Source organism: Ptychodera flava, chromosome 18 (genome assembly GCF_041260155.1).
Source record: "Ptychodera flava strain L36383 chromosome 18, AS_Pfla_20210202, whole genome shotgun sequence".
In the NCBI taxonomy this organism is placed as follows: domain Eukaryota; kingdom Metazoa; phylum Hemichordata; class Enteropneusta; family Ptychoderidae; genus Ptychodera; species Ptychodera flava.
This window is the reverse complement of record NC_091945.1, coordinates 18,069,502-18,093,917: the sequence shown is the minus strand read 5'-3', so window position 1 is coordinate 18,093,917 and position 24,416 is coordinate 18,069,502. Positions and strand designations below refer to the sequence as shown.

The window sequence follows — 24,416 nt, the reverse complement described above, 5'->3', positions numbered from 1 at the left end:
GCCTATGCCATGAGGAGTAAACACCCATGTGTGTCCACCACTCTCTCTGAATACTCCCCCTTTCTGATTAGGTGATCAGTCTGCAATGACCGTCCTTAATTGGATTGTTGGTATATGTATCAGCATGATATACTGCCCTCTATTGATCAGGAACTATGATAACTTGTGCACTGAAACAAACATACGATCATTGCAATCAATTGCATATGATAGCTCAAGTCATAGACCCTTGGCTTTCTCGAGGGTCTATGCTTAAGTCAACAAACACCTATTGACAATGACAGCTTTGAAAGTTATTTCAAACACAGAATGAATGAGGTTCTACATACTGTCAAACAACAGAAACCAGCCTGTGCAGCAACTGGACAGACTGAAGTGTTGATATTTTCAGCCAAATCACCCCTCCACACCCTCTTTCGTTATTTCAAGTCTGGTCAATACATTGAGAGCTAGTTTTGGACAGAAAGACTATTGGTATCATACACAAGCAACAAATGAGAAGCCTTCACATACTGGTTTTATTTTCAGTCTTTTGATGGACACTGGAAGTTTGTTACATTGTTTCCGAATATAGTTTATTTTCAAAGATTAAAAAATCAACAGTACACAGTATATTCATCTACAAAATATCGTAAATACTGCCATTAATCTGAGCAATGCCAACTTCTCCAAGCAATCTTCATGTTCTCCTGTTAATATGTAAGTTAACTTTCTGCACAATTATTCATTAAGTCAGCTGGGGCCTGATGATTTTTGAAAACACAAAGCTATAATCTGCAATGGATGCGAAATCGGTACGCATGCAATGTTCTGACGATTCAACAATATGATGCTTATGTACATAAACTATTACATTGTTTAAATACAAAACATGCAATATTATAACAATGGGTTTTTTTAGCCCGAAACTTTAATATGAATTTGTAAAAACTATTGGTTGGAATGTCTCCAATCAGCAAGTGTGTGTGTTCTTTACATTTGTCATCGACTGATGTTGACAATTTTTTAAAACAGCTGGTTAAGGGTATACTGTCACCTGTTCCAATTTTGCCACAGTTACCATGGAAAGAGAAAATCTAACCAATCACAGATTTTAAGCGGGTGGCCACTTTTTAAAACAGCGCCCTCACATGGGCATTTTGAATACCAAGGAGCGCCCCTTTGACCATATATGGGCATATTTAGATTACAGGTGACTGTATACCTTTAAGAGAAAAGAATAGCTTAAACCAGTGTGCCCTCTTCACTATACTGACATGCAAGTGACTCAAAGAGAGTTTTCTGTGACGCCAGGAAATTTGACATATTTTATGTACTAGCACAGGGCTGCTATGAAAATTCTCAAGAAATTTCTGAATGGACTCAAAGCACAAAGGAGTGTCGTACGGTTAAGAGCACACTGACTTGCACTCACCTGCAGTTCTCCTCATAAATTTACTGAATATCATAAGTGTACCCCATTTCTTTGACTCTTCAAGAAAAAAAAAACGATGAAAAATTGTACCACTCTGTAGTTGCCGGAAAAGCATTCTAGTCTGTTAAAATTATTTACATCATGTACACAAATTAAAATGTGACATAGTAAGGTAGATACCCCAGCATTAGACATTATCTGCTTTAAAAATCTTTCAAATCTTCTGCCACTGTACAATTTTTGTGACTTTGTTAATCTTTTATAACATGATTACGACATACGTAGATTCATTGTCCCTTCTTCCCCTCAAAGCATATTTTGATAATTAAATTATACAGGTATATAGATTTGATAACTTTGATTGGCAGCCATTTTGACTTGCAGACATCTGCAAAGCTAACATCAGCTTCATGTATTGGTCTCTTGTTTCCAGATTAGCACTGTGATTTGATGCAGAACCATTTTGAATACAAAGATAACAGGAGTGTTGACAATACTTTTGTGATCAAAGTACAATAGGAAAGGCCTATACGCCGAACTACAGCTGATAAGCTGGGAGAGCCACCACTTGGGGGTGCTCTGTCAGAGAGGCGTGCACAGGAGCGCCCTCACATGACATCTTTCAACCTATACATATCAGTACAAACTGTTTTTGAAACATTGTCATTAATTCTGAAAAAGTCGGAATTTCTAATTCACTTTTGGTGAAACAAGATAGAAAATATGCTTTTTTAACACAATGAATAAAATCTCAGACGAACAAAAAAACAAATTTTATCTGAGATGAAATTCTATGGATGTTTTCCATGTATATGTTTAATTTCTTTCTACATCAAAAGAAAACAGAAATACATAATTCTGCAATGGCCTTTAGTTGCAGTCAGTCCTCTTCACCCATTACGAAATGGTCTAGTCCAGCAGTGTTTTGGAAATGATGGATCGAAGCTGATACATAAGATCGAACGAGAAACGAAGCTAAATTGGCTCCACATAATTTCCCGGAAAAAGTCCCGTCATTCCACGAGAAACGCCTTCATACCAGCCATCTTCATTGTGTTTGATGACGTAGACAATATCGCCTTCCTCAAGAGTGAGTTCATCGTCTTTGTCCTTTGTGTATTCAAAGATAACTCTCACTGCAAGAAATAAGATAGAGATTTACTGTAACAAAACGCTTAACTTGTTGAACAGTTACTCTTGTTTACCTTTTTACCTGCTACAATTTGGTTGTATTGTTCAAGTTTTCCACTAGACTGAAAGATTCAGTTGTGTGCAGGCGCTCCGGCACACTGCGACCTACGACCCTTTACTACGACTGAAGGCACACTGTTGAAATCCTGTTCTCCAACAAAATTTTGTTGGAACCAATCATATTACAGGAACGAGTTAATTGACAGTATGTAGGGTAACAAGACCGCCCACATCGCTCACTCATTATGTCATTATGGTCATTATGTACGTAAATAGCCCACGTGATGAATATTCAAATTACACTACCATGATTTACATATTTGAGAAGTCTGTAATGTCAGTTGTGGGCGGTACTTTTTTTCTTTTGAGTTTGCCGTGGCCAAGTACAGTGTGCTTTCAGTCATAGTAAAGGGTCGTAGGTCGCAGTGTGCCGGAGCGCCCGCACGCGACTGAATCTTTCAGTCTAGCTTTGCACTGAATAGTTGGACACATATACCGACCAATGGGGAGAAAGATTCATCATTTCTTTTGAATGAAGCAGTTTAGCAGCTGGCACCCACTGGACAATGATATTTGACACAGAAACAATGAAAATAATGTCATTACAAATTGTTGTGAATTATTCAAATATACTTGTGAGATACTGCCTGACTGTGTAGCTATGTCATGAAAATTTGACAAATACTGAGCTGACACCGAGAAGCATGACACACCATTGAAAATTGCAATTGGGCAAAAGGACCAAAAGCAACACCAAATCTGGATGAATGGGAAAAGGGCAATATTTTAACCATAATCATGGCAAATCTTTGAATTTTTTCCCAACGTCGTGGCATTGTTGGTATGGAGAGTAAAGCTCACAAAATTAAGAATTAATCAAGTTTAACTTTCATCTACTGGAGAAGTCATAATTCACATCAAACCGTAACCTGTTCACCCCGTCCTGTCCCTGTATACATGTCCATACTCACCATTGATGAACAATGAATACAAGATTTGGGCTAGACCATGGTAGTGTCAGGGTTAAAAGCTGATTTATGCATTTATGCACTGACGGTGTCCATGGGGACTACCAAGCATGCACACTAAAATAACTGCTCCTGGAATAAAGTTTGGGACCAGGTTCCTTCTTTTAAATGAAGACAGACACAAAGATACCAATTTTTTTGTGGATATTGATCCTAGGTTTTTTATTTTTTTATAACAGTATAAATAACATACACAACAGAGTCACAAACAATTCTTGAATATTCACATTTTGGCATTTCTATGATGATCTTGTAAGTAGAAAGCCTGCCCTGATAAATATTAAACATCAGATATTCGAGCGATTTGTAAATGGCAAAAATGGCTTTTCCGGAATAAGCCACCCCAAAGCTAGCACATATGTAAAAATCAGCCTCGGTAAACTTCCCCTTTAAAGCCTGAACAGACAAAGCAAACAGTGATACAATCTCTGGTATCTACCAGAAAGGTATGTCAATCAGCCTCGGTAAACTTCCCCTTTAAAGCCTGAACAGACAAAGCAAACAGTGATACAATCTCTGGTATCTACCAGAAAGGTATGTGAATCAGTTTATCCTTTTACCATTCACCCCCATTTCCCTCTGCAAATTTCCAACTCTGCCTTTGGAAACAACAACAATGGGTCATTCCATGGTGGTGAGAGGGTTAAAAGCCTATCCTATCAGCTGCATTTATTTTCGCCCAAAAATCAGAAAGCTGGTAGTCCACTTACACAAGACACGCCTTATGCTGCTAAAACGTTCCAATTTGAAGGCAGTCAGTCAAATTGGATGATAATTGATTTAAGTTTGAAAAACAGACTACCAGCAATTCAGGCTTTAATTCAGTTACTTTGTATGTCATCTCTTTAGAATTCTGGTGTAAATATCAAAGTCATGTCAAATATAAACAAATTACACAAACTAGTTAGATTTGTTAGAATAGATCAATTGTACAGTCAGCCATATAATCTGCATTGGCTGCAACTTTGATATTTATTTATTACAACATTTCGCATTGAATGTTCCGAATTATTATAAGGGATGGACCATGGGATGGACCTTGGGAGGGGGGTGGACAAACACAGAAAAAAATTCAAAGCAAATAATTAGGAAAAAAAAATCTTCAGACTAGTTTGCAAAATAAAAAAAAAATCAGAATGCAAAATGATAAATCTGACAGTTTACTTCGAAAAACATTAGCACATCATGACTCACTTGGAAAAAAAAATTATTCAAAAATTTACAATCGTAAAAAAAATATTCACAATCAGATTGTGACCACCCCCACCTCCCAAGATCTAATGGTCCGTCCCTGAGTGTCTACAATTATTTACTCTTAACATTCTAGAATATGAAAATAGAACATGTTGTCAGCTCTGCTCTGCAAAAGCGACATGTTTAGATGTAAATATGTGAATAAATACATAATTTCTAATGTACAGATTTTTTTAAAGGAGCAAAGATAATACATTGTTGGCTCACTTGACATGTTAAATACAGTATCAGTTGTTGTTATTGTTTGTCTAAGCATGAAGTTATATGTAAGGCCATGATAGTTGAGGCACGCTGTTTAAACTTGATTATGGGCTGGTTATATCAAAACATAAAACAAAATTGACACAAGCCATGCATCACCGACAGAAAGGAAAAAAATACAAAGTCTTCTGGTAATGCTGATATCATGTCCACCATGACCACTTCATTTCACTGTGTTTCTACTGGATGCTCTCATCTGAAAAGAAAATAAATGCAAAATTTATGGCCCTGACATTCAGAATCAAAGGGAATTTTTTTCACAGAAATTCCACTCCTGTTTTCTTGGAGAAGAAGAGCACTGTTTCATGTTTCAGTTTGTATGCATGCATTAGCTATTTGCAGTCCCACTGCATTTAGTGTACAGCTCAAACTGTGTCATCAAAAACTACTGGGTTTGCCAAAGCTTTTCTGGTGAAAATGGATTTCCAGGTAAAACAGGACTGTTCTACTAACATCACAGCATTTGGTTGGGGTGGTGATATACTACTGTTTTGCTCATAAGTAAAAATATACGAACTGTTGTTAAAAAATATCTATTGGTACTAAAGCTGATGTTGTGGTATTCAATACTGATATAATTTGGCATTAAAAGCATGTGTGGACATCATTATGTCAGAAATACATTACATATGAAATTGTCTGTGTTTTGTCATTTCAAAAGCTATGGTCAAGCATACAGATATGTAAAACCATAACCAATACTTTCCCATTAACATGAAACAAAGAGCATGAAACTCAAATACTTTTAAAGAAAGTAACACAAATCCACTGTAAAGACTGCACCAGCTGTTAATGCATTACCCATGCAGAGTGAGCTGAATGAACGTTTTGGCAAAACCTAGATTGAAAGATCATCGCTCACAGGCGCATTCTACGCTCCCCCTTACAACTGGACGCGGTCTGTAACATGCTCCCGAGAGATGAGAGTAATTTAGTCATGCCTTCAGCTAGCTGCTTCTGGTTGCTGAAATGTGTGAAGTTTATGCAGTCTGCTGTTGAATATTTATTATAAGTCCGTTCTCTGCATAATAAGTATGGTGGTCATGGCAACACTGTCAATCAATTAGGATCATGGTCCCATTCTGTCAATATAAGTTATGCATAACATTGCAAATATAAACATTCACACTTGGTACGAATCAGGTAAACAGGCAGAATTCTGATCAGTAACAAAGCGTGCATTGCTACATTTACAAGTGAATTTTAGCTCAGTGCTGCAGAGCAGAGGTCATGGCCCTTCGTGACCTCCAGCCTGCAAGTGCGACACCGGCAAAAAAGACACCAACATTTACTTCAAATGTCTTTTCTGCAAGTGATTGCGTAGTTTGTAGCGATGCTTTGCAGACTAAGAGAAGACGACGCATCAGCAAAAGTACAGCTGATGATTTTCTTAGGAAGGTGTCCCTCCTGTACAAAGTGGATATGCAGGCTGACGATCGATTAAAGAGTGCCCTCAAAAACAACAGATCTTTCAGTATAGGCAAAACCATGACCACATGCAGAAAATACATGACACATGACGGCATGCAGAAAATACACACAAGCACATTTTGGAGCGCCCTCTGACACTGTACACACAGAACACTTTTGTTTCCTTTACACATGATATGTCAGAGTTTTGACCCAATTGCATTTACGAGAAGGTGAAGGTTTTAGAATGCAGTGTCAAGAGTCTTTATACATGAACATTGCTGAATTCTGCCTTCCGTACACCATTTTGCAAGATTATGCAAGATTTGAGACAGGCAAATGTGATACAAAAAGAGAGGAAAAAACCTTAACAAATCACAGATTGCACAAGAAACATAGTACTGTACCAGCACAAGGAACACACATGATAATCTGTGTAATCATGCTTATTTCACAAGATAATACAAGAAACATTTACCAAGATAACATATTGCTACTTGTGATTTACGTAGCTTGACAAACGTAACCAGTTCCAACATTGTCTCTTTTTCTGACAAAACAACTGTAACCATACTTTACAGTGCACTGTATGTCAGCTACTAGTTAGTATGAATGTAAATATATATTATGTATGGTCCATAGTGTTAATATTGACTGTTGCATTATGTTAGAAATACCGACTTTGATAGATGGTCACCAAAATATACATAAATGCTTGAAAAGTTGATTTGGAACGACAAACTCATATCTGGCATGCCGTACAATTGTCAGGTGTGAAATACACACAGTATCTCCTGAAAAAGTGAAATAAATACGCTTTCTTGCAAAATATTTGCTCTCCTAGTAATTTTGTATACAAAAATTGAAATCTTGTTTGTCTCCATTTTATCAGGGCACTACCATCTAATAACATAAATATTTTGCTTTAGCCAATCAGTGCAGTATTTAAGCTGACTGGATGTTAACGTTTGAGATTGTGTAGCTGAAATTCATTCTATATCTGTCTGAAAACATGAATTCTATCAGGAAAACTCTTTCCTTCTGTAAAACCTCTATCAATTTGACCAGAAAAAAACAAATTTAAATTGTCGAATTATTAGAAAATTAACAAAGCCAAAATAATTTTAGTGGTCGAATTATTAGGGATTTCAACTTTTTTTGACAGTTCATAAGTGATATGCTTACCATCTTGGATGATTGAAACATATAAAGGTGACTTTCCTGAAGTCCTGACTTAGACATTCTGTGCTGTACATTGTATTGTTCTGTGTGTTTTATCGAAAAAAATGTTCAAAACAGTTTGTCAGATTGGTTGGTCGAATTATTAGAGATTGAGTAAGTCCCAATTTCCATCAGTGATCAAACTGATAAGGGTAAAATATTAATTACATTTAGACAAAAAAATAGGGTGGTCAAATTTATAGAGTGGTCAAATTGATAGCGTTTTTATGATAAGTATGGAAGCGCTTGACAGTCTGTGTGATGAAATATTTCTGTTTGCACATGTCTCACTAAAATAATGAAGAAGCATAGCTTTATGGCATTTTATTAGTGCATGAATCGTAGCTAAACTACAAACTTTCAAAGGCGTAGCTGACAAGAAATCTTGGTCATTTTGGAAAGCTAGAGTCTTGGTAAAGGATAAAAACAGTTTTGAAATTGGAACTGGATATTAAGGATATAGTACCAGGGAATTGAATCAGCCTTGTTAAAGAATGCTCAGTGTTAAAGGTCACGGAATTGGTCAAATTTCAGGAAATTTAGAAAATTTTGTCTAAGTAGGGAATATATAAATTGACGGTTTCTCGGTTTTGTCACCATTAATTAAGGTGGTTGGAAAGGCTATTTTTGCACCAATTCTTTTCTCAGAGTTAATGTCAAGTTTCAAGTGTTAGAATCAAGATATTTAGTTCAAATTTTCAGGATAACTCCCTTAGTTAATATTTTCTCCAAAGAATATAAAAATTGTATATTTGCAGCCATGATTTTGAAATATGACACCAGTAAATATTAAAATTTATTTTTCATATTTTTTTACATATTTGAATTTCATAATAATTGGATAGTATTAATATTACCAAATTAGCTATAAATATGTTGACACTATTTATTGTAAGATTTGTATGGCAGGATTTGTAAATAATTTTATGATTTTACATGGGTTTATATATCAAAAAATTATTAAAAATTCTTTCAAATTTCAAAATGTGATTTTTCAAAAAGTACTTCAAATACAGAAAAATTGTGCTGTACAAATCTTATCTGTAACCTTGTTAATAGGCTGTAAAAATTCCATGTCCATATCTCATTTCAAAGTTGGATTAAATTGGTATACAATTATGTAGGAAAACTGTTATTCTGTCAAAAATGTTGAAAACAAGCCATATTTACACCCCTCTTTTGAAGTCATAGAGCAGTGTTTTTTGGTTAATCTCACTTTTGACACCTCTTTGACACTCAAAGAATCTAAAAATGCATTTACAATAGCAGTCACTCACTCTGAATGCCAGCACCACCTTGTCAAACTTTCCTGAAAAACAGCAAATAATGACTTTCCCTTTTCAAACATTTTATTAAAAGCTAGGGGACCTCTACCATAGTTAATACACTACGGACTCCCCAACTTCTTCTTATTTGGTCAGTTTTTTCAGAAGTTTTAACAGGCTATAACTCTGCAATGCCTTTGTGCCCAAATGTCTAGTTTTTTTATTCCACAGAGAATGTTGACTACTTTTATATTTTATTAGTTTTGTTGAAATTTATAACTGATGCTCTAGCCTTTCCAACCACCTTAAGACAGTCAAAATCTTTCAATGAGGCATATGGGTTAACAAGTTGTCAGCGAAAGTCACGACGTTCTCGTGTAAAGCACTTGCAACAGCACAAACGAGGGACAAAAAGTTTTAAATTCAAGTTCAGGTTTGATTGGACTTTCTGTCGTCTGTTTATTCAAACTCAGAGACTGAAAGATCGGTTGCTCAAGACGTAGACAGGGTCGTTCCTTCCACTGTGGGAGAGATCTGATCTGAGGCTACAGTAAATATTCAAGCCTCATATAAACGTTACTGCCATGATTTGAGTTAAGTTTTGAAGAAGACAAGACACTGACAGAAATGTAAAATGTTATTTCGAAAAGAGAAAACGTTTTGTACATGAGCTTTTTTCTGCCACCTAAGAATTTCTCATGATACATGAAATGTAGCTGACATACAGTTCACTAGAAATTATGGTTACTTTTAGAATTTTAATTAGACATTGCCTTACCTGGTATTCCGTAAAAATGCTTGACTGCACTGATTTCTGTGTTCTGTGTTTGCTTTACAGAAATAAACTCAGTGTTTTTGCAAGGGTTTGGGACATAGATAAAAGATGTACAGGAACCCCATGTACCATTTCTGTTGTCTTCCAGGACTAGCCATCTTGATTGTGAAATAAGATTTGACATATTTCATGTTGGGCTGTCATTGATGAAAGGCGCATGCAAACCTCTGATGACAAAGCCCTTGACACCTACTTTTGGTATCGCATCCAGTGTGCCATGGAAAGCCACAACCTAACATTGTTTTCAATAATCCCTTTTGCTTATCAATTCAAAGAAAATAATTTTCTGTCCATACTGAGTGGTCACATGTGAAGGAAGACATGTCCAGAAGCAGGACAACAAATATCAAACATGACCAGTAATTTTTAATACTTCAAATTAAAGTGGTCCTTCTGACCAGAATATGATTTCATCAAATAGTATAACTACTTAATACACAGGGTAAAAATTTGGTGCACACAGCTGGGGTAAATTGCTGTCACATCTCATGCGCTGAAACCAACCAATACTATTGCTGGTCCAGCTGAAACACATGGGTGGTGAAAATCAAAGCCTCACATGTTAAAACTGATATACAATATGGATAGCACGATTTTCATAAATGCAACGCTGCAATAATTTGCTAAAATCTGGTATTTTTAACACAGGGCAGAAGGTGATGCAATAGTAGCATGAACACACACATCATCCAATCGGCAAGTCGACATGGCACACTTGCCCTGATTAACCAACGCACCCTGGATATCATGTGTAGCATTTCGATGACTGTATCAACATTGTGCAGACCAATCAAAGAGTGACAATTCAGCCAGCAATGTCTTGGTGCGTTCAGCAACCAAAAGTGTTTGCCACTTCCTATTCTGCTCGTAACCGAGACATCGCTGTTGATTGAACTCTTGGTGATAAAAAGTTAGCCATACATTCCTAAAGGTTGCCCGTAAACCTGGGCTTGGAAGCCTTATGGACATGGCCATACTGAAGTGTACAGTGCAGCACTGAGGAGTTACATTGTAATTTATTGGCCACTGGCATGCCATTTACAACCATGTGATGACACTTATCAATCACACAATTTATAAGCCTGTTCTGCCAAGATTGACTTCGGGAGAGGGTTTCAAGGAACAAGTGCTTGGCCAGGGAGGATGGAACAAGCTTTCAGGAACATCTACTACGTCAAAGTTTGACAACTTTTTTTTTAATCACATGGTATCACAAAACTTTGCAAGTGGTTGATACACTTTGAATGATCATCGCTATAAATACACATTTCACTCTCTCTACACATGCAGTGGGGTTTCTTTCATGGGTATATTTTCCTTTCACCCTTTTACCACCATGGTTCGAACCAATCCCATTGTTTTCCAGGGTAAAGTTGGCCACCCAGAGGGGAAAATGGGGGTGAAAGGGTATAAGTCTGTGATTATCATGAAGAATTTCTGACCCTCAGCCTTATGAATGCAGAAAGAGACTTACCTTTTTCAATGAAGTGTGGCGGAGCCCAGTCAGGATCCCCAGTGTCTGTCGTGTCAAAGTCAGGAGGGGGTGGAGGAACATCATCATACGCAAACATGCCCCCACCTTGCTCCTCTGGAGGTGGTGGCAGTGGGGGTGACACTACAAAGAGGATAAATTAGTAAGTCAGCCATGTTACAGACAAAAGAGGTTTGGTTTTACCATGAGAATTTCAACTGAAATATTATCTAGTGACACAGCTGGATGTGAAATCAGACGTAACGATGGGTTAAATGATGTAATTGCTATCACGAGCTAATTTGATTCTCTCTAATCAAGGATTCATCTTTAATTAAATCCTTTTTTTCCCATTTCTACATATATTGGTCCGCCTTTGCCGTGGAAGACAACATTGGTTGGACCACTGCATTGTGGGTAATACAGATGTTACAACAGTAACTTTAATTCAGTGAACTCATGTGACCTTTGACCCTGATTTCACAGCCAAGAGCGAAACATGGATAAAATGATCAATGATGTGGAGATGCATGTGTGATATCAAAATGTGATATAAATGTATCTGACTCTACACTATACCAACCACCAACAGCATCACCACATGGAGCCATCAGCAGAAATCAACTTGGCCAAGACTTTGCTTCAAATTCTTGGTCAGCCAAGTGCCGCCTGTACATGTACTTTCGAAAGTTGTGATACTTCTACACAGGTATTACCATTCTACATCTATTCAGTAGATTACCAAAGTTTTGGTATCGGCCTGGCTAATAACAGTCACTGGCTAATCAGCCCCTCCACACACATGTGTGGCGGGACCGTGGGCCAATGAAATACCTACATTACTACAATCAATCATGCTATTGACTATAGAGTAAAACAGATTATTCTCAATGCGATAACCATGCAAGGAAAAACTGTAAGATAAAAAACACTTTGATATATAATAACATTTAAAGGGATACATATTAACAAGAACAGATAACATATAATTATATTGGCTAAATTCTGACATTTTTTTTATCATTGTGTAGGAAAACAATGGTTGTGGATTAATGTCTACATTTTGTTTTCATTAACTGTGGTTAGTATGCCAAAGATATGAGAGCTACGACTATTAAGGTAGCTACATACCTTTTAGACACTTTCAAATTTTTATTTTTTTCTCAATTGAACACGTCCCAAATCCCAATAAAGTATACATTTTCTGAAAGCCCTGATATAGAGCTATCCGACCGTGCACAGTACACGGTCATTATTTGCATAAGAGTCACGTGACAAGCGTTTTGCTGAACCTTCCAAAAACCGGTTTTTCCCGCCTTATGCAAACACGCTGCAAGATTTCCGGTTGGAATTTCTTCATTGACAAGCCTTGACAATATCCTTCAAAACCGTGTCTGGGATTTTCTTTATATGCCTTTGGGTTTTTTTTAATGTGCTCTTAAAGGTGTTAGATGAAGGTGATTTTCAAGGAATTTTAATTATCACGCCATATATAATTTGAATGGAGCCTCCGGGAAAAAATCGCAGACACGGTTTTGAAGAATATTGTCAAGGCTTGTCAATGAAGAAATTCCAACCGGAAATCTTGCAGCGTGTTTGCATAAGGCGGGAAAAATCGGTTTTTGGAAGGTTCAGCAAAACGCTTGTCACGTGACTCTTATGCAAATAATGACCGTGTACTGTGCTTGGCCGGATAGCTCTATATCAGGGCTTTCAGAAAATGTATACTTTATTGGGGTTTGGGACATGTTCAATTGAGAAAAAAATAAAAATCTGAAAGTGGCTAAAAGGTATTTAGCTACCTTAAACACTTTGCAACCTGTTTGAATATACATTACAGCAAGATGTCATAGGTCACCAGGGGTCAGGGTTCAAAGGGTCAATGAAAAAGAAGTGTGGCATTATCATAACACTATACCAGTATATGAACTCTGATTTATCTTAACACTATCACAGCTACAACTACCCAAGACCACTAGCACACAGAGTACCGGTATATATTGAGGCCAACACTCCAGTAAATGTTACCAGTTCCCTTGCATCCTCCTTCACATAAAGTAAAGGACAATCGGAAGGTTTAATAGCTGACCTCCAAAAATGATCTCAACCGAGCTCTTGAACATTGGAAAAGACTTCACAAGAACAAACTAACACTCATTCAACTACCATATTTGTCTGTCTAAAAACCCATACTCAGCAAACTACACCCTCCCTTGAGAACAAATTCCTGTCATTGTTGTCCATTTTCGATGTCCTGTTTTATTTATAAATTTTTTATCATTTTATGAATTTCAGTATTTGCCAATTTTCAGGGGTAATTTTATTGATGAAATAAAATATTCTGACTGCTTACCAAAACATTATGTTTTAGAGGGCAGTGATATGGCAACAAAGTGCCAGCTCAGCGTCATGTTGACTTTTTTATGATTGACGCACATATTGATTAGTATTCTATTACCGATATAAGCAATCACAAAATGTCCTGGAAATATGCGTACTATGATCTGGTTGTCAAATCACTTACTCCACTGTAACCTTAGCAGCAACACACAATGTCTCTGGACAATGCAGCACACTTAGAAACACTGGGCCTGACCTTCAATATGAAACCAATCAGCTTTTTGGGGGGTCATCTAATAGCTCTGTGAAACAACTGGACCCCCTAGGATAATGTTGTTTTATTAAATTGTTCAGATTGGGCCCTGCGCTCTACAGTTTTGCCGCAAAATTTACATCACCAATGTCATTTTGAAATTTTCAAAATGATGGGTGGTCTTGGATACCAAATATAGCTCTTTTGAAAATTAAATCATGGATAGTTAGACAAACAAATACGGTACAGGCGTAACTACCAGAGGTTCTATGACTACTCCCACAATAACTAAACTATTTCTCCTTATCAAATAGAGCATGCATTTGTAATATTAAAATGTACACGTAGCTCTCTCTCTGTGGCACATGGCTGACACAAGATTGATATGGCCAGGTTTCAGCACTTGGCTTTAATACGACAGTCAAATACAGCCATAATACAACATGAAATCCCTGGCTTTACAACAAGTTTACTTGCCAGGACTTTTGCCATGGTAAACTGAACGTACTATAACGCAATGAACACCATGCATGTATTTTATCTTCACCTTGGTTTATGAATGACACACCATTGACCTTGAAACGATGAGGAAATTAATATTTCATGAAAGAGTTACAATCCAGAGTGAATCATGCATTTTTTTTAAGTAGAATGGAGTTGATTAAGCATTAGTTACTAAACACAGCATGCTGTAATTTCAGAAAAAGCTGCATCCACTAGAAAGTACTACAACACTGTGCAAGTCTGTAAGCAAGATTCATTAAAGAACTAGCATTAGTGTTAGTATTGGAAGGATCTTATTGAATATGACTCCATTAGACATGAAGTCTGAGTAATGCCAACACAGGGACGTTACAGAGTTATGTCACATTTAACCCCTGACCTCTGCATGCATGTATTGAATGTTGGACCTTGTAGTCAATTGCCGCATAATGTTGTGCATTGTGTTGGAATGTTAGGAAAGGTCACCTTGAAAAGTAGAGGAATAATAGAGGTGAACTGGTGGATGAGAAAGAAATTTGTATCCCTTTGTATCAAGGAGGACCGCTTTACACTACATGACGATATTCTATTTGCTTGCTAACCGACAGCAAGAACTTTCTACGAATAGAAAACTTCCCAACTAACACTTTACATCATAATGTAAGCAAAATGGTTAAATCGAACGATAGAAATTCCATGTGTGGTCACAATACTCAAAGAAGTATTTTTTTTTTAATCTTTGAAAGATATATAATATTTTACATCTAGCTTTCTACAAAAACATGCGGTTCACTGTGAGATACAGATCAGACCCACGAATTTTCACTTTTTTCATTGTAGGAAGAAATATGACCAACTACTGGGACTATCTCAAATTTATTAAATGATGTCAAAAAAGTTATCTCTGAAGGCCAATTCTTGGAATGTTCACACTGCTAATAACTCAATATCATGTAAAATTTCGGGACTGATCGGAAAAAAGAATGGACAAAAGGGGGAAATTCGACACAATTCTCATGACTAGTTTTCACAATTTACCATCAAAGACAATGTGTTTCTTCTGCTTTTACAGTTTACTCATCAACAGAAACAGAAATTTGGAGTACTTGACAAAACGACACTGCATCCTACCTGGTATAGGAAGACAACAATTATAGTACGCAATAGCAATGATTTTTAACAGAGCGAATTATTTTAGCATCCTAGGACAGCATAGAATTCAATAGTTTGTTTAAACATACAATCCACACCTTGCATGTCTTCCTTCAAGAATAACAACGCAGGGTTTACAGAGCAGTTTCATTTTAATGCAGATTACAAAGCCAAAGGTCAGGTCAAAAGCTGATTCAAGCCGTATCCCATTATCTACTTATAACATGCATATGCTTTGAAACATTTCATTTTCTTGAAATAGGGTAAAGCAATACGTAAAAGTCTCATACTTGGAATCACTTTATTGACAAGATTTAAAGTCGATGACAAAGGAATTTGTCCCTGTTCAGGTATTGAAATCATAAAGATTGCACTGTTGTGCACTTCATACAGACGTATATCCAGTACATTCGCAGAGTATGTTCTGGGGTGAACTACATGCAACTAATGGTACAAGTGAGAGTAAGCTCCATTAACACCTTCCCCTTTTTTCTGATGGATGAATCCAACTTAACCACTGAAAACAATGGGACAAGAAGAAACCACTCCTGTAGAAGAGACGAATTGGGGGTGGTAAGGGAAACAGGGTGACATTAGTAATGGAAAGAATGGAACTAAGAAGAAAGTATGTACTTTGAAATGTAGATGTGGAAAGATGTGGGTGCAATGAGAATGTCCCGTCTGTAATAAAAGTGTCTGTCGCAAAAAATTTAATATAGTGTAAGTACTTAGATCATAGACAACAGCATCGTCATAAAATTCTGGAGGAGGCGGAGGTTCTAGCTCTTCCTGGGTTAGAGGAGGTGGAGGAAAAGATGCTGGAAAGATAGAAAGTAGAACAAATACACAGGACTCAGTCAGTTAGTAAGTTAATTGGGATAGGGGAAACTTGAATAAGATTAAAAAATTCACACGACAAACACGGCACTACCACCCTCACACATGGTTAATTTTGCAGCAAACTTCACATAAACAGATAAGTTGCAAGTAGATTAAGAACAAAACCTGTAGGCAATTTGTATGAGTGAACTATGTAGTACTTGATACCTTTGGAAAGAGAAATGAAAAAAATGATAACATTGGCATAAGTTGAGGTTGTTTTGTAGTATTTAGTAGAATACACTGCTCAAGACACTGTAGGGCGATTTTTTTTTCTGTTGAAAGACACACCCATTGACATTTGTTTTATAGGAATGTAGGTTATTGAGGCATGTTGCAAATTTTTCACTCACACAAGAGAATTTATGGTTATAATCTGCAGTTTGTCTAAGAAGCGCTGGGAAGAAAGAAGAAAGATTAATCAGATGCAATGCCTATATACAAACTAAATGTTGTCAATACCATTATCACCGAAGAATGGGTTAAATCTAGTGCAGGACAGAAAGTACTTGTTGGCATGGGCGTAATAATACAGTACACTTTCATCTGTAATATAATCACTATGATTTTTTTTGTGTTCTGATAGTTCACCGGCAATTTTAGAACACACTCTTTTATTATGGATAATTTATTTCAGTAAAGTCTATGATTTTGGATGAAGTGTATGTTTTACATACCATCTCCTGCTCCAACCATTCCATCCGGCGGTGGGGGAGGGGGTGTTGGAGGTGATGCCACCTGGTCGCTCATGGCAAAAGACGGCTTTGCCGCAGCTAATCCCGGCAGTGCCATGTATTCAGCACCTCTGAACTGCGGTGGAGCTTTATGCTGGGTTGGCACGGCCGCTGGTTGGTTTTTGCTCATCATGGCTGCAATGCTGGGCATGTAGTGGCCACTGCTGTCGTCGTCTTTACTGGAAGCTGTACTGTAGCCGCCTTCACTCTGTGCATCCATGGGATCTGTGCCCTGTGGCATGGGTGGCGGTGGTGGCGGCGGTGGGATGTTAGCGTCTGCTTGGGAGGGCGGCTTGGGCGGTGGTTGCTGCGGCCTGCCTATACTTACCACTTTCGCGGGCTGTTGCTGCATTTGTGGTGCCGGGGGTGGTGGTGGAATTTGCTGTGCAGGCTGTGAATTCTGCATTGCAACACTCAATGCCGCATAATCACTTGGAACCTGCACTGGTGCAGGCGGCTTGGCAGTTCTGTTATTCAGTGTGCCGTACTTTCTGGGCAGAGTACCGCTGTTAGAAATGGTGGCACTGGCAGTGCTGGCAGTACTACCAGTATCTGAACTGACGGTTGAAGGCGGCCTGCCGACTGTTGACCTGCCTGACGACGACACTTTGACACCGTGACCAATCTCGTCCAAGGATGTGAAGTCGATTGGTTTGCGTACATACTTGATCGGTCTTTCGGGTTGAGCAGGCGCAATGATCTTGTGGGTTCGTGTGACATTCTTAGTGGTTGTCAAAACACCTATTTCCCTCCTAGCAACCCTTTCTTTGTGAATGCTGACAGTCTGTTGATAAAAAATGACACCACAAACATGACTTCTTTGACATTGACATGACATGTTTCCTCGTAAAGGTCTTGAAACAGCAACGACTTTGCATTCAATGACAATGGTTTCTGGGTGTGACCTATAGCAGCAGACATTTCATGACTGCACTTCCTGTTTTACTTGGTTCTTGCTCTGACTGATATATTGGTACTTGTACTTACTGCTTAATGCAATCATAGGTTTATTACTTAATACATGTAAAGCAATAAGCATGCGATATTTTGCTGCTGTCGACAGAAATTCTGACAAATTGTCTTAGTACTACCGGTACTCCTGCCTTCGTAACTACTGCTTGTTGTTGTATTCTTTGGCATATAATTTTACAGATTCATTCAGAACATCAGTGGCAGCAAAGTACCATTTTCGCCATTCCTATATGATTACTTCTGAAAGTCTCATCAAAGTTTTCAGAAAGAGATTGTTTGGAATGATGCAACCCTGATGTCAGCACGAATCAGCCCTATTCTATGGAGAGTCCACAAGAAGGCATTGCAATACACTTTAAAATCAGGCTACACTCACGACACGGCAAGTGACCTATGTTTGACCTTCTGAACTTCAAATTCACTGCACCACAGCATTGCAAAAATCTCTGAAAACACAATTTTTGTATCAATTTTCCATCATCTTAATTCAATCTCAAGGTCACATAGTAATTTCAGTACCAAAAGTAAAAATAGTACACTTGAAATAAAATTGAACACCTACCTGTGATATGTGGTTGATGCTAGATTCCATCTGTGCCAGCTGAGTTGCCTGCAGATCTAGCATCTGTAGCATGTTAGTTGCTAGAGTATTGATTTGATATGCCACACTGGCAAGTGATTGTGTTGTGTAGTTCTTGGTCTCCTCAAGGGCTGCTCTCTTATCTCCGGCCTGTAACAAAAGACATTAAAACTTTATTCACTGTATCATGACTGTTTATCATAAGTACATGTGTAATCACACTCATCACTGCACTGGTATTAAACTAAACCGACATTGCTAGGGTCGAATGAGAACTTTCTAGAAACTTCTTTGCATCAGGCCTATCAGTGAACAATCCCTCAACCGGAACATATAACCACATGAAATATATAAAATTTTCTCGCGGCAAAAAAGAACTTTCTTAAGTCAATGATGCATGCCCCTCGATATTGACAGACTTACATTTTTGCTAAAACTTTCTGTATTAAGGAAAACTTTTAACCACCTCCTTTCAAAATGACAAATAAAAATCAGGGTCACCGTGCAAAATATGATAATAGAGAAACAAATTTACCAACACTTGAAATCCAAAATAAGCCGGTGAAAACTTGACACACTCAAAGAGCTTTGAAATAAGCGGCATAAAGTGGTAGACCAAAAAAGTATTATAAGAGAATAAGAGTCCCAATATCTGTCCCCACTGTGCATTCTTCCTTATTTAGCCTAAACAGCACAGTGACAATCAAATCCGATTAAGATCAGACGCAAGAATTGGCTCTGTATCTCGGTATTTGTTCTGGCTGGTTTCGTGTCTCCTGGGCATGGACAACAGAGAAACAGGTACATCTCCACTCTTGATTTTAATCACATTTACCGAACATCGACAATAGTGGCAACTATCTATGGTCTAAATATGCAGTTTTAAATATTTGTTGCATCTATTTTAGACGTGTTCAAAAACTTGAAAGTTATAGCAAAAAGAAGGAAACACATATAACTCACACAACACATTCACTTCCAAAGAACAGACAAGAGAATAATAATGTCAGAGTAATTTTCTATCAGCAAATTTTGCTGCAGTATGTATTATCGAGTAGTGACTGCATGACAAAATGAATTGAAAATTGAAAAAGGGAAAAGTTCCCACTTGCAGGTTGTTACTGAATTCAGCTGCAAACTCCTGACATCAGATGCTGCTGCTAGGATTTTTGATAAATTTTGTCGGTGTGTTGCTGTGTTTGTTGTTGTTGTTGCAGCTTGTAGTCAGAGCCGTTAATGCGACTTTTTTTGTATTCATCATAACATTGGCTGTTGCCGATGACGTTTCTTTTGTCATTTTTGAACGCGTAATTTCCAACACTGTAATCTTTAAGTTGTAGACAAATATTGAAATTTTGTATTTTAATGAGAGAACAAATATGTCATTTGCAAGCTGCATTATTCTTGAAAAAAATGGTGTGCAATTGATCTACCCTAATCTGAAAACACCAAATCTTACAAGTTTGAAGTTACAAGACAACAATAATTAGCATGTCTTCAATCATACCGCCCCCTCCAGAATGTAATAGTATTAGAGAGATTTAAACCACTTTTCTGTTAAAATATTGAAAATTTTGCCGTCACGCAGAGGTCACTGGTGACCAGTCTACGCTGCTGATGTTGTTGTACAGAGGCTAGTTGCTTCACGACAAGTAAATATAATTTTTAATCAATAAAAATAATGTTTCACAAAGCGTTTAAGTTTGGGATACTACACGTAGTACAGTTTAGTCTATCCCCTAGCCTGAGTATTTTTGCCTTCAGAGGTTTTGGGCCTTTGCCCATACAAATATGGAGTATGGGGGAAGGCCAACAAACCTCCGAAGGCAAAAATACTCGACTACACTCAGTGTGACAGTTTCCGGACGACCTCAGTTTTCGGACATTTAGTGACATGCTGTTAGTTACACTCACTTCGCTCCGTATCGATAGCGTTTACAGGTCATGTGACCTCATATTAAGTCTGGTGACACTGTTGTCCCGTTTTCGATAGTTTTTTTGGTAGAAGCTATTGAGTTCGCTACGAGTGGCGGTCACAAATTGTCGTCTGACACAGCGTCAGTGATACTGTCAACATACTGCCGTCAGGTCAAAGACAGTGAAATTTTGACTAAAGTCCTGATTTAGCATTAAATTTTGAATGTGGGGGAGAATAATGATTTTGAAAATATTCTTTCCATTGTTCGCTACGATTGCATGTAGTTTTAACGAAAACTGCGCAGTTGTTTCGAGAGAAAAAAGTACATTTAATGAACGTAAGAAGTGTACAAATTTTCGGACAGACAATATTAAGCATAATTATGTAAACGTAGTAAGTGACTTACCGCGTAAAAACTTCAAACTTGACAGGTAAATAATGCCATACGATGAAATATACTCGCTATTTTTATTAAATAATGCCTGTGTGATTCTAATACAAACAAAATATGCAATGGAAACAATTATAAGTAATACTCACTGAACAAACTTAGCGAAGTTAGCCACACCGTACGATACAAGGTGCCGAAAGCAACACATACAGAGATAGCCCGTGTCCGATATCTAAGCGCTATACATGTCGAAATATAGTTGAGTCGTCCATGGATTAAACATAACTAACTATCATGAAATATTCTTATATACAGTTTTCTAAACACATCGAAATTAAAAATCGGTGGTTTGAAGTTTCAAATTGTCAATACTTAGCTCCTAATCACATTCCAAACACGACGTCCGATTTCTGGCATTGCAGTCCGATTATTACGCCTTCAACATGGGGTCAAAACTTTGGCAACTTTGACCCCGCAATACCACTCCCGTCGTGTCAACTGAGTTTGAGGATAACAACAATAAAGTTTCGAAAGGTATGGTAATAAGATTTCGTATTGCTGGTCATTTACGAAACGACTTTGGGCGAAATTCACTACCCTGTCCGAAAACTGTCACATTGAGTGTACTGAAGACTGTGCAGTACTACACGTACTGCAGGACGAAGTTTACATATTATTTAATGGAGGAGGACGTAACACATAGTGTGTATGTCTACCTCCATGTTGCAGTGCGGTATATATGTCGCAACACGGTTGCCTCGTCAAAGCGTTACGGTACGTATCTCCGTATGACATATGCACTGTACGTTTACCACACCACAGGAACTGGGGCCATGGGGTGGGGCTTCACAACAGTAAACCCAGTTCATTTCATTGTCATTGAGGAAAGTTATGCTTTGGTGAAATATTACAGGTTATTTTAGAAGATTGGTTCCAAACAACACTCCCATTAAAACAGTATAAAATTCTATATTTGACACAACAAGGAAACTCGTTGAGGTCATTGACGGAAGTACGTACGTACGCCTGGCATACCGCCCGTAAACAATTCTACACCGTCACAGCCTGCTCCGTAAATTTCGATTGATCGAATCCTTCCGATAACGATTCCCATCCAACCTACCTGGAGATAATTTTGTTCGCAGTACTCTGCAACTTTTTCCAAGTTTCCATGGCTGTCCAAGAGGGCTTGGCGACCTCCGGGAATTTCGTTGTCAAAAAGTGTATCCAGCGCCGACATTGTTGTATTTCATCCCTTTGCGGAAGTGGTGCACGAATTGCATTGTGGGAGGAAGTGTTTGCAACACTGTTTCCACTGGTGGGGGGGGGCATATCGAGGGGGGGGGGGGGGGTCGTCGCGTTTAATGCCTTGGATTAGTTTAGTAATCGAGGAAAAAATTAAATGAGAAGCAAAGTGCAAAAAGGAATTCATTAAAAACATGTATCAGCAAATATGACAAAAAACACAGAGTTCGCGTTTACGCAAAAATCGTGCGTATTTACGCATTGAAATTGACTCTCTACGCATTTTTTTCATCGTTATGCGTTTTCTATACGCAAAGAATAACACCGAAAGCACTCCCCACGACTGAGCTTAGGCGACAACCAGACGAAATTTGTTGCAACACATTTCTGTCAATCACTCATTTTGTGTTGAAAGTTTCGGATTCTCTGGGCGTTGTCTGAAAAATCGGCATCGTAGTCCACACGTTAGGCACGTTATCATGTCAGCTGAGCCTATGAATTACGTTGCTAATTTTCAGGCGAGCGATAGTTTCTGAAAGTGAGTGATTGACAGAAATGCTGCGACAAATTATATAAATGCCAACCGTGCACGATCATCGCGTCTCGCTGTTCCCAAATTTTGATCAAGCACACATGCAGCATGGCGTCGAAGCAGACAAATCTGTTTTCTTTCAACTTTGCTCTACGAGTCCGTGAAAAAAATGATTCATCGGTAGAGCTCGTCGGAATCCCGATAAATTTTGAACATTGCAGAAGTGTCTGGATGGTAACTGGTCGTTCAGGCACCAAGTCGTTTCGGCCCAAGTCATTTCGGCCTCTCAATTTCCGACCCCAAGTCACTTCGGCACCGCAACCCAAGACATTTCGGCATCGATTTTTTTTTCAAACTATTTAGTAATTTACTGATCCGTCATATTCGTAAGCGGGACCTTCGCGTTCTGACCAGTACTTTATGTGCATTTTGTGTGAATTTTGCCGTGCTGTTTCGTCACCGCTTTCAAACTTTAATTTTGCCGTGTCGGCGGCTATTGATATCGATAAACTTGTGTCACAGATTTGAAAACGATATAAAGTTTTTTCTTACGGTCTCTTCCCATGTTCTCATAAAGATTAAAGCATGTACGTGAATGTTAGTTGACACTATACTTTTTAATGCTTTGATTTGTAACATTACGCTCCAGCACTAGTTCCCACAAGTAGCCTTCAGCGGTGCCGAAACGTCTTGGGTCGCGGTTGCCGAAACGACTTGCTGCCGAAACGTCCAGAAACCGTCTGGATAAGCTGCCATAACTCTAACTTTTGGGTTGCCCGATGTGTTTTGACGGTCGCATGTATACCCTTCGCTGTAACGTTTCAACATTACATCGTACAATCCGAATATGTAGTGTAGGTTCATTCAACAGAACATTGTATTTTGCAGTCAGTTTTTCATCAATCGAGTGCGGAAGTGAAATTACGCACTCAAATCCAGCCATTACGCAATTTTAGCAGACTAATGCGTATGCCGTACGCGAGGAGAAAAAAGTCACCGCGAACACTGAAACAGGTTTCCACACAAGTTTGTCAATATGCCATACACTATAGCACACAAGCTTGATTATCTTATGTAAGTTATAGACCCTCGAGAAACTCGAGGGTCTATGGTTAAACACACTACATCATTCATTCATGTTGTACGTCTTCAAATTAAAGTGCTTTAATCAGCTTCAATATTTGACTTGATTACAGGAAGGCATTTATAGATATGCAAAAGAGAGCATTGTCATATATTACACTGGGCCATCAAATTTCCCGGCAAGCATGACTTAAATCTAAATATAACCAATGTACTGTCGAGGAAGTCCGATCAGTGTATTTATTTTTGCCATGTGACTAGACTGTAGACAGTACATCCCTTGTGCTTTTTCTTTTCTATCATTGGTATAGTCTCTCACACATACAGGGGGGTAGCAAGCATAGTAGTACCATGGAGGTAGTAGAGTGCTGCAGTCCGCTGCACCATACTCAGTACATGATTGAAAAGTTCGTGATCAGAACTTTTATTCTAACAAGGAAAGGTTCCTGCGATCGAATGTAAGTATATAAAAAACGACGTTAAAATTACCAAGATTTTGAAAAT

At 38.1% G+C, this 24,416-nt stretch overlaps 1 protein-coding gene across 6 annotated transcripts; it reads right to left on the bottom strand.

Annotated features, from left to right (window-relative positions):
- Positions 1 to 549: 549 nt before the first annotated feature.
- LOC139117056 (abl interactor 2-like) lies at positions 550 to 22,348 on the bottom strand. Of its 6 annotated transcripts, none has more exons than XM_070679888.1 (6): positions 22,176 to 22,335; positions 18,726 to 18,893; positions 17,135 to 17,975; positions 16,584 to 16,625; positions 11,354 to 11,494; positions 550 to 2,550 (listed from the first exon to the last, which is right to left on the bottom strand). In XM_070679888.1, the coding sequence occupies exons 1-6, from the start codon at positions 22,290 to 22,292 to the stop codon at positions 2,390 to 2,392; spliced, it is 1,470 nt and encodes a 489-aa protein (XP_070535989.1). In that variant the 5' UTR covers positions 22,293 to 22,335; the 3' UTR covers positions 550 to 2,389. The 6 variants fall into 6 exon arrangements, 5 of the variants coding, with proteins under 5 accessions (XP_070535989.1, XP_070535988.1, XP_070535990.1 ...); XM_070679887.1 differs by lacking the exon at positions 16,584 to 16,625 and adding an exon at positions 16,307 to 16,396; XR_011548446.1 differs by lacking the exons at positions 550 to 2,550; positions 16,584 to 16,625 and adding exons at positions 3,774 to 4,029; positions 4,118 to 5,344.
- Between the last annotated feature and the right edge of the window lie 2,068 nt (positions 22,349 to 24,416).

What these genes read in the sequence shown, in the direction of transcription:
- LOC139117056 (XM_070679887.1), bottom strand. Translation starts at nt 22,292, where the DNA reads ATGTCGGCGCTGGATACACTTTTTGACAACGAAATTCCCGGAGGTCGC. An exon ending in TGCTGTTGTCTATGATCTAA is followed by an intron (nt 11,495 to 16,306) that starts GTACTTACACTA and finishes TCCTCTTTGTAG; the next exon opens with TGTCACCCCCACTGCCACCA. An exon ending in GCCACACTTCATTGAAAAAG is followed by an intron (nt 2,551 to 11,353) that starts GTAAGTCTCTTT and finishes TATTTCTTGCAG; the next exon opens with TGAGAGTTATCTTTGAATAC.